The sequence below is a fragment of the Ambystoma mexicanum genome, chromosome 1p, assembly GCF_040938575.1.
Source record: "Ambystoma mexicanum isolate Mex_15411 chromosome 1p, UKY_AmexF1_1, whole genome shotgun sequence".
Taxonomy (NCBI): Eukaryota; Metazoa; Chordata; class Amphibia; order Caudata; family Ambystomatidae; genus Ambystoma; species Ambystoma mexicanum.
The window spans coordinates 1308770224-1308786836 of NC_090921.1; the positions used below are offsets into that span (position 1 = coordinate 1308770224).

Genomic DNA, 16613 nt, shown 5'->3' on the forward strand with positions numbered 1-16613 from the left:
TCTTGACCCTTCCACTCCTGCTAATTTTCATCCAATTTCACTTTTTCCCTTTCTCCCTAACATTCTTGAGTGGGCTGCATATGCCCAGGTTGCTAGTGTCCTAAATGTTAATTCTCTTCTACAACCCCTCCAATCTGGATTACATCCATCTCATTCTACTGAGATGGCTCTTTTGCATGTCTCTAACTTTCTTCTCTATGCTCTTCATTCTAAGCTCTCCTCTATACTTAGTCTTCTCGATCAATCTGCGGCATTCGATACTGTTGATCACACTCTTCTGATTTCCTCCCTTTCTTCTTTTGGGTATTACTGGGTCTGTCCTTAAATGCTTCAGTTCCTATGTTTCTTAGTTGTACTAGTCTGTAACTCAAGCTGGACACACCTCTTCCTCACTTCATTTTCTCTACGGAATCCCTCAAGGTTCTGTACTTGGTCCTCTCCTTTTCTCTCTCTACACTGCCCCACTCTCTGCTCTTATTTCTTCATGTAATCTTTCCTTTCATCTGTATGCAGATGATACGCATATCTTTCCCTCTTTTTCTTTCCATGACTCTATTCTGCACTCCACTGCATCAACTTGCCTTTCTGCTGTCCAAAACGGGATGTCTTTTCATATTCTACACCTCAATCCATCTAAGACTGAGGTTCTGTTTTTTCCAGCTTCAGCTATTCCGTCTACTCCCCCTCCTCTGTCTCTTATTTTACCTCCTTCATCTATGCCCTTTTCCTCTTCTGCATGCAATTTGGGGTTTATCTTTGACCCCTCACTTTTCTTTAAACTGCATATGTTTATTGAGTTTATATAGTGCTTTACTCCAAAGCGCTTGCTTTACTCCAAAGCGCTTCTCTCTTGTAATGCTTGTTCCTGTCGCTATGGCCTTTTTATCATCTGTCACCCCTACCTCTCATTTCATACTACTAAACATCTTCCTTTCTGCCTGTTCTTTTCTCATATCGACTACTGCTGTTCTCTGCTTCTTGGCCTTCCTCCCTCACATCTTCTTCCTCTCCAGTCTGTGTATAATTCTTCAGTCTGTCTTCTCTTCTCTTTATTTTTTTTGCTCCTCTATCACAATGTCTTTTACTGTCTATTTCACTACTTCCCTTTGAATCACATCTTCTCTACAATTTTCTTTCGATTGTTTTTAAAAGTACCCATGGCTTGGCTCCTCCTTATCTTTCTTCCCTAGTCGTGTTCTATGCTCTCACTCAGACTCTCCGATTATGGAATCTGCTTCTTCTCACTGTCACCAAACCCCCTGTGCTTCTTCCCGTTTCTGACGTGTTGCCTTCTTAGCCCCTAAATACTGGAATTCTCTCTATTCGCTCTTCTTCATATCTTCGTATTTTTCAATCTAACACGAAAGCCCATCTTCTCTCCCTTCTTTCTACTTAGTGACTTTCTGTTTCTCTCCCCTTCCTTCTGTTTTTAGTTGTTTTTTGCATTACCATGTAAATTTGACTGTTTTCTAAGATTTTGTAATAGCGCTTTTGGTGAAAGGCACCTTATAAATTCAATTAATGAATAGAAAATAAAATGGACTGCTCTATTCCCTTGGCCAATGCGATGGCCTCATCCAGCGTTGGTTCAACTGCCAAATGGAGTTGATCTCACACATGATTTGCTCTTGCTTGGGCTCCAGTCTATTCTGACAAGTCCAGTCTGAATCTGTCAATTTATTATGTTTCCCAACTCTGCTATTCGTAATAGATCTTTGCTGCAGTCAATTATTTCCCAAAGTTGTGCTGTCAGTACAACATTTGGGCAGAGCGTCTAATGAAACTGTTACAGTTTTCTTTATTTTTTTCTGTGTGCTGGTGAAGGAACCCTATCTAGAGCTTCCATTGTTTTCTTAGTTACAGCTGTTTCTCTATGTATGTTGCGGGGTGCATCATAACGGGTGCTTTTTTCTCATGCAGCACTTTACGCCTCTCAGTACGCTTTCAGTTCTCACGCTAGGGTACCGTTACTGCTTGATAATAATTTCTGATATTGCAAATTTGGTAACATTTGGCTGCAGGGCACCAGTACTCACAGGAATGCAGGTTCAGTGTGAGTGGTACTGCCTGGGCCCTAGAAGATGTTACAGCAGGCTTGGTGGCACAGCAGCCTCTGACATGACTCATGCGAACAGAAGGAAGAGCTTGTCACCAAATGTTGTGTTCCCACTAACTGGCGAATCACACAGCAAACTGATGGGTACCTGTGATGACTGTATTACCTGAACCATCCATGCCTTCCTCTGTTTTCTGACTCTCACTGCCTCTTCTCTAACTACCCTCCACTCTCGTGCCCCGGCTGGCTTCATTCTAGAAACCTTGACGACATCAAGGTCACAAGAACGAGAGCGTGGGATACTACTCACTCTTATCAACTCGAACCTCAGATTCAAATACAGATTCTGGAACTCTAGAAATGAAAGGACACACATGCATTGAAATAGCCATGTACATTACCAAAGAAAGAACACTGAAGAAGCAAGAAAGGCAACATATGCTTCCCCTTACACCTCAAACTAAAACCAAGTCACTGTCCATACCTGAGGTGCTACCACAATAAGCAATCTCAGTGAAGGTGAAACTTACTACATAATGCCAACAAAGCAGTGATAGCTACATGCATGCATATATTCTTCTTGACCCTGGTTGTTGGGGAACAAATGGACAAAGACGAAGCTTGTCGCAACTTCTTGTTTCCAAGATGAGAAAAGTACACCAATGAGTTTTTACACAATGACCAAAAACAGGGGGAGGGGTTTCTGCAATAGGTTGTAAATGTTATTAGCAGAATTAGGAAGATGGGTTTGTGCACGCCCCAAGCAGCATCATTGTAACATAATCCGCAATGAAAAGAAGCCCCATGCACTGTCTTGTATTTGCATGGATTTCACCTTCTAAAGTGAGGTCCCTCATGATGGGTGGTGACAACAGAAAGACAAAAGAGACGAAAAAACACCTTTTTGATAAAGGTCTCAAGAGGACGGCTTGGAGGACTGCTTACAAGATGGGGTGAAATTAAGGAATAGCGAAATATAGAAAACAGTGCAAGGGAGAAGGCGCAACAAACATATACGTGCCAAGGTCCCAAGTCTAAATGACCGAAGGTCGAATCTAGTCCAATGCCCTATTCTAACGGACCACTGGTCCATTAGGGATGAGTATCTTGAATCTAGAAATAAAACGACATTGCCAGGGGTCTGCCACAGATCAGTGTTCAGCCAGCAAATCCCAGTCTCAGAGATTTGAGTGCCCTTGAACACTTCCAGTCATGGATGAGGTCTTGATCCAGGATGCGGTTTCTCTTTTGGTTAGGGTCCTATCGATTGGCGTCATTTACTGTTTGTCATTGTACCAGAAAAACAAGGTAATGGCTGCCATACAAATAAATGGGCAGGGCCTTGCTGGTATCCCTCTTGCCCTAGAACTGTTCAGCAGCAGTAGTAGGCGTTCCCACCAACCTGGGTCATTATGGGTAGGATTTGTAGCTCCCTATCTGGGTCTAAAGCATTAGCAAACCTTGTTTATTTCGTTTGTTGGCCTTGCTTCTGCCACCAGGTTTCTATCAGCACAGTTGTGTCAGGTCCATACATGCAGATTTGCCCAGGAACCGCCCTTAGTCCCACAGAACCCCTGCCCACCTTGAAGTCATGCTCTTGCTACTCTTACACTTTGGCGAATTAGTCATTTTCACCATCCGCACAGCGCAGAAGGAGAATGGTACTGTCTCTCTCGTGACCACAACTGCAAGTCCCCCTAGAAATGATCTTGGCTCCTATTCTGCCTTCCAATTCATTGCCAAAAGAGAACCCTGGATAGTTATTTTCAAGTCTCTGATAAATAAGCCTTCCTAAGGGACACAAATCTCTGAATATTTGTTTTTTGCTTTTATCTATCCTTTGCATACACACCCTGCCTAGAACCCTAGATGAATCTATAACTATTATATCTATTACTAACACAATACATTCTTGTGTATTTCTTATAGTTTAAGAACTCCTAAACTAGTTCTCCAATTGCTTTGGTTCTCCAGTATAAGTATATTAAGCTTCCTAAAACTTCTCGGTTTACAGTCCTTTGGTGTTCCTGTGGTCTCTACTCCCCAGCAAGTTGCTACTCTTTTCAAACCTAAAGTGACTCCAATGTGGGGCTTAAGCACAATGGGTCTGCATGAGGGGGAAAGACTAAACCCTCATGCAGACATTCAGGAAAAAGATGAATTACACCAAGTGGTTAGTGGTTTCCCAGCGAACACGCAAGTGGGGAGCGCTGGCCCCAAATTACTATCCTACACTCTATGGCAGGTGGAGAGCTTCACTATTCTGAACAAAGGGAGAAATAGAGACCATCCATGACTCTCTGTCATCCCACCAAATTCCTACAGGGCCTGTCCATCAATTGAGAAGGACAGTTCTCTTCTTCCGACTTCAAGTGTTTCCTCAAGACACCCAAGCGAGAGGTGGGGAGATGAAGTGGAAGATCCAAGTGTGACCCTCATGTCCCACACCCGACTCGCAGCCCAAAGGCAGAGAAATGAGAGATGTACATCACTCCTGGGTCCTTCATCGCCATTGTTGATATATTGCAGATTGGAGAAACGTTATTCGCTTAGACAGTCATTGAAGCCGTTCAAGGAGATGCAGTTGTCATCGATCTACAAGTTGACTGAATATAACCTTGAGGAAGTGGATGATGTCACCAATGACATCATGACATAGATGTGTTCATGAAGCATATATACATCGATGCACAAAGCTACACAATGAGGGCTGATGCAGACGATAAACCCCACCGTTAAGTGGTTTGACGCCATCAAAGAAGAATTGAGAGCTGTCAGATTAACGGCCCTATAGAACCGATACATTCTAGACCTTCTCACAGCTAAGGAAGGAGGCATCTGTGCCAAGATCAGCAATTCCTCCATCTCTCCCCTAACTCTGCTCAGTTTTTGCTGACTAGTCACCTGGCTCACCTCCAGAGCCTCACATGTACCAGGCTCTCCCACCAGTCCTTGCACTTGCCTCAGGGCCTCTGCACTATGCGCAGCACTACTGAACATTCTGCATTTGTTCCATGAGTGGGGCAACCCCTACTGCACTTCATCTATGTTACATGAGAGAGGTAACATCTCTGTACTTAACCCAGGACCCTGCTAGACTGGGCACACTTGTTTCCACCTCCACCTCCCTTGCACCTCTGTCTGTACCTTTGCATGTCCTGAATTTGCTAGTCCTAATAAGTTCTGTCTTGTCCCCCTTTGTCTCCCCTTCCTAATCTGGTTGAGCCTGTTACACTTCATGCACTTGCACTACGAGAAATGTCGTCAGGTCTAGCATGCTAGTTACTTTTTGTTAGATCATTCGGAAACTTCAATGCCTAAGAATGACTACTATTTTTCCCTTGCTCCCTTACCGCCTTGAAGCGCTTTGAAGCACTTCACTTGTGTATAAGCGCTGTACAAATAAACAATTACAATTACATATATAACCGCCCATGATGAAGAAAATGGGACCCTAACAGAAGCTATCACTCAACTATCATACCTGCATGCTAAAATGGAGGCAGAGATGAATGGCTATCATACATCTTTTCCTCAATACCATCATGGATGGCCAATGGACTGAAAGTACTGATAGCAGCATTGGTACTAGTGTTGTTCGCCTTTTGTGTCATTAGTGTAGCAATATCACAATGCAGGAAGACTACTGAAAATACTATAGAGATGAAAGTATTACTGGACATAGAGACGGAAGAGGACGAGGAAACAAAGACATGTAATGCACTAAAGTCACAGCTGATGCAATGTCCTCTGTTCCCACCAGACACAGTGTTACCGTTTCCTCACAACTCACGTGACTACTGGGAAAAATAGGTATGGTTCAACCCTGGTGGAGATTGCAGCTTTACGACCTGGAGTTTGGACGACCACGCAAAGTATCATGGACATCTAGGAGGAGTGGCAGAGGTCTGGGTCCTGAAATCTGTACGTGAATCGGGAAGGTCGTTTGGGGAGTGTGGCTGACTTGTTGGCCGGGAAGGGGTTGAAGTGGAAGATCCAAGTGTGGCCCTCGTGACCTCCACACGACTCCCAGTATGAAGGCAGAGAAATAAGAGATGTACATCACTCCTGGGCCCTTCATCACCATCGTTGATGTATCACAGATGTGAGAAATGTTATTCGCTCAGACAGCCATTCAAGCCATACCCGACTGACAATTTGTAGGAGATGCAGTTGTCATTGATCAAAAAAATTGACGTATTATAACCTAGAAGAAGCGGATGCAACTTTTTTTGGGATGTCACAGACAGTTAAAATTGTGGGACACAGGTTTGGAGGATGAGAATGCTCAGAACGATATTTTTTATTATTTTTTTGTGTGGATTTATATAGCGCATACCCATGAGGGGACCAGGCACGAATGCATCGAGGCGCTGAGATGTTCTTAGATAGTTCATTGCAGTGTCACAGGGGTTCAAGCTAACAGTAGAGATCTACACTAGGCAAACGGGTATGTTTTCAATTTTTTTCTAAAGATTGTTAGGGATTCAAGGAGTCGAAGATTCAGTGGGAGATCATTCCACATTCGAGGACTAAGGACGGAAAACTCTCGCTCACCCCATTTTGTGTTCGTTCTGACCCTTGGGATTTGCAAAAGACGCTTATCTAAAGAGTGCAGTTGTCTCTGAGGGCAATATAGCTGTATTTTAGCACTCAGATAAGCTGGTGCCATCCCATCGATGCACTAAAACACCAGACACAGTACTTTGAAATGAATCCTCTCAGAGGCTGGGAGCCAGTGTATCTGCCTTCTGAATTCGGAGATTGCAGCCCTTCTGCTCAGTGACAAAATCAGCCTAATGGCAGAATTCTGGGCTACTTGGAGTCTCTTTATCTGAAATGTTTGCACCCCCATAAGAAGAGCATTGCAATAGTCCAGCCTGGCATTTGTTAATTAGAGGCATCACAGGTTTTAGAAGCCTCAGTTGAAAATAAACCGATTTTACCATCTGGCTGACCTGTACTGAACTGCCAGGTTTTTTTACTGAATCTACATACTTGGTAGGGGCACCGAAAAGAGAGGGGCATGGAGTAAAATGGACCATGTCCCGTACCAACCTCCTTGCACCCAATACAATGACCTCTGTTTTTGCTGGGTTCAACTGTAGTTTGTTTTCGAGCATCCATTCCTTGATTTTAATTGCACAGGATAACACAGTATTTACTGCCTTCGCTGGTTGATTTAGTCGCACATAAATGTGGGTATCATCTGCATATGAATGCTATGAATGGTATGACAACCCAAATTCTGAAAAAATGTTCAACAAGATTTGAATATAAATATTGAACAATAGGGGTGAAAGTGAGGACCCCTGAGGTACTCCGCACTCGACCGACGGAAAGGCAGTCACCGACCTTCACCTGTTGGGTGTGATCAGATAGCAAAGACCCAAACCATCTCATGACCTCTTCTAAAACATGTGCCACTGATGACAGTCTTCAGATGAGGATGTCAAAGTCCACTGCGTGGAAGGCCGCTGACAGGTCTAGCATGACAAGCATGCTGACAGTACATTCGTCGGCGGCCCCCAGCAGGCCATCCCAGACCGTCACCAGGGCAGTCTCAGTTCCATGCGCCCGTCTGAAGCCCGACTGGAAACAGTCGAGGATCTTTTGTTCGTCTATATGTGTCTGGAGTTGCCTTGTCACCACCTTTTCTAAAATGTTGACAGGTCATAGCAAGCCGGCTATTGGACAAAAGTTAGCAAGGACCTTATGGTCCAATGTCGGCTTTTTTAACAATTGTGTGAGAAAGGATTTGTTTAACTCCAGAGGAACAATGCCTTCTGATAATGAGGCATTTATAAAAGATGCCAGAGGTTTACTAAGAGCCAAGGAGTGCTGTTTTGCCAAAATACGCTGGGATTGGGTCAGAGGTAAGATTCGTAGGTTTTAACTCTTCCAGGTATTTAGAAATGTCATCAGCCCCGACAGCAGAAAAGGAGAAACTGGGACAGAGGCTGGATGGAAATATAGCAAGGGGATACTTGTATCGGCTTTAGTAAAGACTGGACAAGCTGGCATATTATTTCTAATAGAGTTGATTTTCTCTAGAAAGAAACAATTCATTAGCCAAATTGCCTGATGCTTTGAGTTGGGAATTCACATTCTCAGGAAAAGAGACATTTCTTATAACAAGGTACAAAGCCTTGGTTCGATTCTCTGCTTGTTCAGTTTGGTTTTGCATTACCAAAGATTTAGCTAAAATAATTTCTTTCTTCTATATAGCCAAGGCTGTTTTAACTGCCAAAAGGGAGGTTTCGTCTCTTACTTTAAGCCAGATGTTTTCTTTTTTTCTGTATTGTTATTACCATTGATTATTCCTCTTCCTATTTTTTTGATGACTTTTAGAGGGGCAATGCGGTTTCAGTTATTTTGCAAACCAAGTTTCAAATTAGAATAATGCTCCGAGCAGTCCATATTTGCTTGTGTAAGTGGGAGGCTCTGCACAAGATCATTGTCGGATATGCAGTCCAGATCCCTTTTCCAATGGCATAGTTCCACATTGGGAACAATATTTTGGGACTGGGACTTACAAGAGTACCATAGAAGGAAGCACACCAACGAATGGTCTGACCAACTGACAGGGGTTATGGTTCAGTCGGCGAGAATAGAGCATTCCATGATGTTGCACCAAATGTTAAGCTCGCCCAAAATAATTAAATTGTCGTGTTGGAGCGCATGTGAACCTAAATAAATGTCTAGGGCGTCCAGGAACAGAGTAGCTGAGCCGGGGGGTCTATAGCACAGGAGGAAGTGGTGGGCCTCGCTAGATGATGGGTGGTACGTACAGGCCAATATTTGAGATGAGCCATCCTAATCAGACAGATATGCTGTTCTAGTGTGATGCATGTCACTGCTATTGATAATAAAGCTACCTATGGTTGAGTCTTCAGTTCATTGCGGCAGGGATTTTGGTGGGGCCCAAGTACCCTTTTTCTGGTAATGAGGATACTAGATGAAAGGCAGTTAGGAATATTGCTGGCGGTGAAAACGTGAGTACAAACATTCCATTAGTCCTAACAAGCACCTCTTCCACCACCATCTTACAATGGGAAAGCAGTTTTTTCCTGAATAGTATCACTCACTCCCTGAACCATAAACCAAAACGATTTATGTTCATTAGCAACCAACCTTTGCCAGCCTTGACCTGCTCTACCCTCTGATCCTACATATTACCATTCTGCCAACAGCTCTGGGACCTTTCCCAGTACCCCCAAGGACTTGACACGTAATGTTTAGATGAATTGGTGGTGTTTTTCCATGGTCTAGACTATAATTCTGGACTAACACTACTTTTGCTTACTTCAGGAATCCTATAGGTTTTTTCTTACCCGTTTCTGAAACCATTATAGCAGGTTTATCTAGCTATCCAGGTGTTTAGTCCATCCTTCCCTCAAGCTAAGGATCAGCGAGCACGGCCCACCCGCCTTCATAGTGTTACTGGCTATCTTGCCAGCTTAGCATGGTGACAGCACAATTTCCTATCCTCTTTCTGCTAGCTCAACTCTCCTGTCACCATTTTCTCTTAGGAACGCCATCCTAGCTCCAAGACCATCAGGGGGGTTATTTCACCTTTTATATCATGGCTGATTAGTTTACTGAAAAAGTATGCTTCCTGATCCATGGGTCTGCTGCCCTATTGACTTTCTGTCCCACGATTGGTTTGTGCACAAATGTCCCACGTTCTGCCTACAAATATGGCTGGTGATTGGGTTTCCCGGTCTATGTGGTGAATGAGGGAATAGTAGCAGTGTGCCCATGTCCCTATCCCATGGTCAGAAAAATGCAGGTTACTTGCTGCAATGAGTACAGTACCCATAGTTCAAAGTCCCCTTTCCCTTATACTTAATGTTTCTCCGAGAAGGGGACAGGGCCGGAGCTTGATGGGGATCAGCAATCATTCAAAAGAAAAGGTCACCCTTGTATGGGTCCTCCATTGTGCATACTTCCCACCCCAACCACCAGTCCTTTTGTAGAGGGCAGCACTTTACTTTTATTAGAAGGGACAGTGAGTGGGACATATGGAGGAATGGGGAATATAGATTAGGAGTACATTAGTCACCACAGTGAGTATATTAAACGTACTACTACATCCCACCCCATTTCCTTCATAGGTATGGGAGATTCCTGAAGTATCCTATGAAGATAGGTAGCTGTGTAACAGGAAAGAGACCCAAATCCTATCTAAAAAAGTTATTCGGACCTGCTCAGCCAAAGTGGCCATCTGCTCTAGAACACATTTCCAGTGCACAATGTTTGCCGCATGCATATTGGGTGGCCGACACAGCTGCGTTTCAGACGTTCTCCATGGGAGTTTGCCTCTGAGGAGCTACCGGCGTCTGTACACACTAAATAATCAAGAATTTCCATTGGTGGAGAACCCGATTATTGATGTCTTAGAAGCTGCAGAAGGACCAAGAAAAGAACCATCCTATGTGACAAAAAGATGCTCCGAGGATATGGTGTACCTCGTTCTTTACAGATAATGCAGCCTACTTTCCATTTCCTACTGCATGCTAGGGATGAAAGTAGGGAGAGACATCTCCCGATTCATGTAGAGTTGTGATCGTACTTTAGGAGCAAAAAGGGGAGTGTGTCTGTACCATTACCTTATCTTTATGGAAAAGGCCCAGCTGAACAAATTGCTTGTTGCTCACTGACTCTGCACACTGATGTAACTGCAACCAGGAAAGCTGCCTTTCAAGTTACAAACTGTAGGTCAGCTATTGCCAAATGTTCAAAACGTTAATGCACAATTACCATCAACACCACACTTAGACCCCATGTAGGGCGCAGAACTCTCACCATAAAATTAACCACAGGAAAATCATTGTCTCCCAGAAAAATGTAAGCCAAAGTAGCTCACAGATAAATCCTTATTTGCAGAAGAAGCTAAGTGCGAAACAAAAGAAAGCCATCTTCCAGTGAAACAATTTGTGGATTGGTATTCTGCTCAATACACCAATAGCAAATGCTGGTCAATTTTCAAATGCTTTGCAACTTAGTGGAATCCTTCCTGGTCATCTTATTGATGGCTACATTCTCTTGTGAAAAATACCCAGATCCCCAAAAAGTATGTCCTCACTTCCGCAGGGTGCTAAGTATAGAAATGTAGCCGAAGGGTGAAGAATCACCCACCATGCCTGCAACAGACATCTCTTGTTGGATGAGGAGGGTGACACAGAAGCTGAGAGAGAAGGAGCAGGCCTACAAACCACACTCTGTTGGGCTATTAAGAAGCAATCAGACTCATGTGACATTTTACACTTTCTAAAATGTCTGAATCACCTTTCACACCAAGAGGAGTGGAGGGAAAGCATATAGAAAGTCTGGTGACCACTTCAGGAGAAAAACCATCTCCCAGGGAGTGTCATCCTCTCACACTTTGAGATTCAAAAGCAGACACTTCCGGTTAGTCTTAAATGCAATCAAGTCAATCTGTGTTAATCCCCACTCCCAGGAAACGTTGGAAAGAACAACCTCAACTAGGTCCCATTTGTGAGGGGCCTACACCCTTCTGCAGAGCTTGTCCACTTGACCATTCAATTCTCCCACAGATGAGCTGCTACAAGGAAAATGTTGTGGACTTGAATACCATTTCAAAATGTGCATGGCAAGGCGGCACATGGTAGGTGAACTTGTGCCACCCTGCTTGTTCAGGTAAAACACTTCAGTGGTGTTGTCAGTAAAGAGCAAGACCCTGCTGCTTCATTGCTAGAAATATGGCTTTCAATTCCAAAATGTTGATATGCAACTTCCTCATGGACTACTTCAACTCCAAAAGACATAACATCAGGCAAGCCCTCCCCTCTGCTCCCCAACTCCTACCCCCTGCTCCCAAAAATACCAACACATGGGACATCTTCCACCCCATCGACAGATATCCTCATCACCCGTACTGCCAAAACGAAATATGCACACTTCCTGGATGATGTATGCTCACCTCAAGCTTCAGCCAATTGCATCACCACCCTTGCTCCCCACTGGCTCAAAATCATCAACTCCTGCCTCTCACATGTCTCTATCCCTTCACAACCCCACATTCTCAAAAGCTATTTCTCCCCTAGCACCACCTGGATGGCCACCCACTTCCTCAAGCTCAACCCTTCCAAAACAATATCACCTCATCTGCTCCCTAGACCAGAACTTACCCCCATATCAAAGCACTCATGACGGTCAAATCACACATCCACCACAAAATCCCATCTTACCTTCATGCCAAACTCAAACCCATCACCCACACAAACACCATACAAGCAAGCCAACATCTTTTACTCATTCCACTCTGCAAAATAACATGCACACAAAAACAAGCATTTACCCAGTTGGCACCCAGAGCCTGGAACACCCTACCTCTTCACATTTGCACTGCACCCTCCATCTCCACTTTCAGAAAGATCCACAAAACATACCTGTTTTCCCACACATAACCCTCCCCTCCACCTCCCCTGCTACCAGTTGTCTATCCTAATCTTTCTATTCTATCCTGAAAATATTTTGTAACTTCATTTTCAATTCCCACCTTTTCACCTTGTAAGGTACTTGGAGACAATGTGGGTGGAGCCAGCACTGAACAAAAATGTCAATAAAATAAATAAACGCCTAATAATTCTTATGTAAAGGCTAATACTGGTGTCCGAACACCCAACTCAACAGTCAAAGATCCATCGACCAGTTACTCTAAGACCTCCATCACAGACAATGGGCCTATTAAGGGTTTGGTGGTATCTTGGTGGTAAATCCGCATATATACCACCAAATGGAATTACCATTGCCACCACTTGGTCCTGTGGGTTTACTACAGGATTACAAGTGGTGGTAAGGGGTGTAAATCCCCATTATCTGGAGTCCATAGTACTCCATTGGGGTTTTCTGGCTGACTTACCACTGGCGGAATTATCTACCTCTGCTGATTTTGGGAGGAAAAGTGAAGCATTTACTTCCAGCATCAAGCTGGAGGTAGATCTTTCACTTTACCTCCATGCCCATCTGACTCCACCTCTGCAAAACTAACTCCTGTGCAGTGTGGGGGTTGGGTGCCAACCCAGCCTGACTGAAAGCTTTGATTTTATTGTTCTATGTGCCCCAAACCGTCAAGCTACTTAGCAGATTTTACTGTTTTATGGTGTTTCAAGGCATCCTCTCTCAGTGAGGAGCACTGAGAAATATCCTTCCCTGAACAGGAGGACATTGAGACATGCTCTCTAGAGTGCACATGTTACCTCCAAGCTTATTCAGACATGCTTGTAAGAGCAACAGATAAAGACCCAGAAGAGTCCAACATCACACCCTGGGATTTGGGTGCATTTAACAGGAATGGCTCCACAGAGCCCTACAACGTCTTGCCGGCTCTGGATGTCCTTTGCGGTGCGTTATCAGCCAGGTAGCTAAAGCATAAGGCTTCCCTCAGGAGGGATCCAGGTGTGCAGGTGGTGGGTCTGTGGCTCAGTGGAGTAATGCCTCCACTACAGAGGCCTGTGTTTGACCTCATGGTCACAGGTTCAAATCCTGGCAGATCCACTCAGCCCTTCGCCGTTCCGAGGTCCATAAAATGAGTACCATTAAGTTGGGTAAAAATACACATCTGTTGTGAGCACCAAGATGCCCCTTCGGGGGTGAAAGTGTGCTTTACAAATACTCCTGTTATATTTATGTTATGATACCGTTTCCCTCGGCCCTGAGGCTGGTGTAAGGAACCAGGGGGATCTTGGAACAAGTTTCGGTAAGAAGCACCGTGTGGCACAGTAAGGAATCAGAAGACCCCCTCCCAAGAGGGTAACTCATGGGAAACATGTCACTCAGATGGGATGCCGACAAAAATAAAGGTTTTCTTAGAGATTTTTAGCCTAGAAAGTCTAAAAAGAAAAGCAAATTTAAAGTCTGCCAATAGTGCACCCCTCCGCATATACCTCCTTCCTTGTTTGTGCCATAAATAAAACTGGTGGTTGGTGTGGGGACCATGCGCAAGGGAGGTTCTGCATGGGTGCCGCTTTTGCCAGTGCTCATGCACCGTGTGCACTTTTTTCTTCAGAATTACTGATGCTCTGGCCCATTCACCTTTATGAGGAAAAACCCATAAGCATGGAAGAAAGTGGATTTGATGTAGGCATTTGATAAATACTCTGTTTGCCATGTTGGAGCCAGGTGCCGGAGAAATGGGGGCCTGCGGTCCTGGCTCATAAGTGACTTTGTACTATGGGCTAAGCTCCAGTCCAGTGTTCATGCCAGAGCTTGCTTACCCATTGTATGTTCACTTCAGGTCCTGCTTCTTGTAGGGACCAGTGAACGTGGCTCACAACTCATGTACAATCATCGTCGAGGCCTAGCTCGTGGTTATACCACTTTCAGCACTCTGGCCACCCTTCAGGAGATAAATACTTCCTCTAGCTCCACAGGGATCCTCACCACTAATCTGTGCCCCCAGTACCTGAAAACTCCATAAGGAAGGACCGAGGTTGCTTCGAGGGATTTCCTGTTAACCACCTCTAGTGGTTGCATCACAGAGCAGTTGGCTTTATCCGGCCACAGATTTTCCCGGTCAGGATCAAGGAAGAGTTGATCCCGTCACAGTTGTTTAAGTGGTCCATTCATTCGGACGTTATAAGCTTAAGATGTAAAATTGCGGGCAGTGGGCCTCATTACACGGTAGGTGGTAAGGGTTTACCGGTACCAGTATTTTACCCGTACCGGTAAATCCTTACTGCCTTACTACGAGGTCCCTTTGCGGGTTGGGGAATTTAACGCCTGCTTTTTGCAGGCGTTAAAAACCAACCCGCAAAGGGACCCAGGGAGCTAATTACAGTACCGCAATTTGCGGTGCCGTAATTAGCGCCTTCCCCATTCTCATTATGCCCTATGGGGCAAAAATGGGAATGGGGAAGGGCAATGGTGGAAGGGGGAATTACCGCCCCGCCAACCTTGGAATGGGGCGGTAATTCCCCTTTTCACCAAGGCGGTGCCAGTATTTTACCGGCATGAACCATGGCGCTAATAGCGCCATGGTTCTCCGCCTACCGTGTAATGAGGCCCAGTGTGTTTAATTCCTCGGTGTTCTGTCACAAGTAGATAATGGAATTCCCTAAGTGCCTCGCTGGCGGATATCACTCGATCTGCTCAACCTAACATTTAACAAAAGAAATCAGCTGGAAAGGTTGCACCATTGTAAAGAATGTAATCAGGGGCTATTGAAAATGGCATAGCCAAGGCAAGACCAGTCAAATGCACTATCAGGAATTCGACATTTATAGGGCCAGTGCCAATTAGGTGAGGCAGGAAAGCAGACTGCACCACACAAGACACATCTTCCTAATTCTATCAGTGTTCACAGAAAGATTACAATAGTCTCAACAAATGGATCCCCATGTTCTCTTTGCTCAGCTGGGGAAGAAACACAATGATGCTTCTGCTTAAAAGAGTTATGCAGAGTGACAGAGAATAAGACCTGTAGCTGGAAGAAAGAACATCAAGCAGAAAAAGCTTCTGGTCACCAGTATCTATGCAGGCCAACTTTCTGGAGCCTTGCAGCAGAGAGCAAGCAAGACCAACAATGTGTCCACCATGGAGGAGAAGACCATTATGGCATGGAAAACATCACAGCCATTAACCCGAAGGAAAGGAAAGCCTGTAGAGGAAGGATAGCTCAGGGGCAACGTGTTTGTCTTGGAAGCAAGACAACACAGCACAACACAGGTTCGAAAACCCAATCCCGCGCTTAGAAACCACTCGCTGGGATTAAGCGTGCTATAAAAGAACAATTATAACAATTATAAACCAAATCAGACATACGGAAAAGGGTAAGCAAACCTGAAAGTAACAGACATGCTCCAAGCACCACTGCAAAGCCTAGTGTTGCACTTTGCAGAACCGGGTTCCAGATGCCTCGAGCCACATCTCCAGCCCGACAACTTTGCCAGTTGACCCTGTGACAGCCATTGTCAGGCCACCCTCTGACAGAGCAGATGGCAATGAAGATCGCAGTGCACAAACGTTTCCAAAATTGTTTTAAGAAAATAAATGTAACGCTGGATTGGTGCCCAACAATTATTTTCAGAAGGAAAGTGCTCTCAGAAATCGCGCACAAAGGCATAAACAATCACTACTTAGTGAATATTAAAGAAGACTCAGTGCAGGGGAAGTGAGGAGTCTAGCATGATGATCTGGCCATGTGAACTGTCAGAAAGGGTTCCCTACATTTGCACATACATGTTGTTGAAGACAGTGTTCATTTAAGGCATGTTCATACCTGCAAGGTTTCTCAGCTGATGGTGTCCATTTCTGGGTCATTTCCGTTGAATTCCAAATTAGTAGAAGTCTGGGCCAAAAGGAAAGACACAATTGTTTAGATTTTCTTAACTTAAATTGAGACTTTTTGTGCAGGTCCATGTGTAAAGAATAGCTAGTTTATATTAACATGGCATATAGCACTGCCTAGCAAACTGGCGGAATAGGGTCACTGAAAAGCCACAATTCTGAACCGGGGTAAATATCATCATCATGACTGCGTTCAACATAATGGGCCTCATAACGTATGTAATACAGGCACGGCTGCCGCCGG

The 16613-nt window shown here is 44.5% G+C and overlaps 1 protein-coding gene across 6 annotated transcripts in view; it reads right to left on the reverse strand.

Annotated features, from left to right (window-relative positions):
• The window catches only part of FLT3LG (fms related receptor tyrosine kinase 3 ligand), a 619298-nt gene that overhangs the window by 19152 nt on the left and 583533 nt on the right, over nt 1-16613 (reverse strand). For all 6 annotated transcript variants that reach the window (XR_011260435.1, XM_069606286.1, XM_069606316.1 and 3 more), the window contains one exon: nt 16302-16370. Coding sequence is in view for 5 of the 6 variants with exons in the window: in XM_069606286.1 (XP_069462387.1) it covers nt 16314-16370 (57 nt within the window). In the remaining variant the exon portion in view is untranslated. The remainder of the gene's footprint in view (nt 1-16301; nt 16371-16613) is intronic.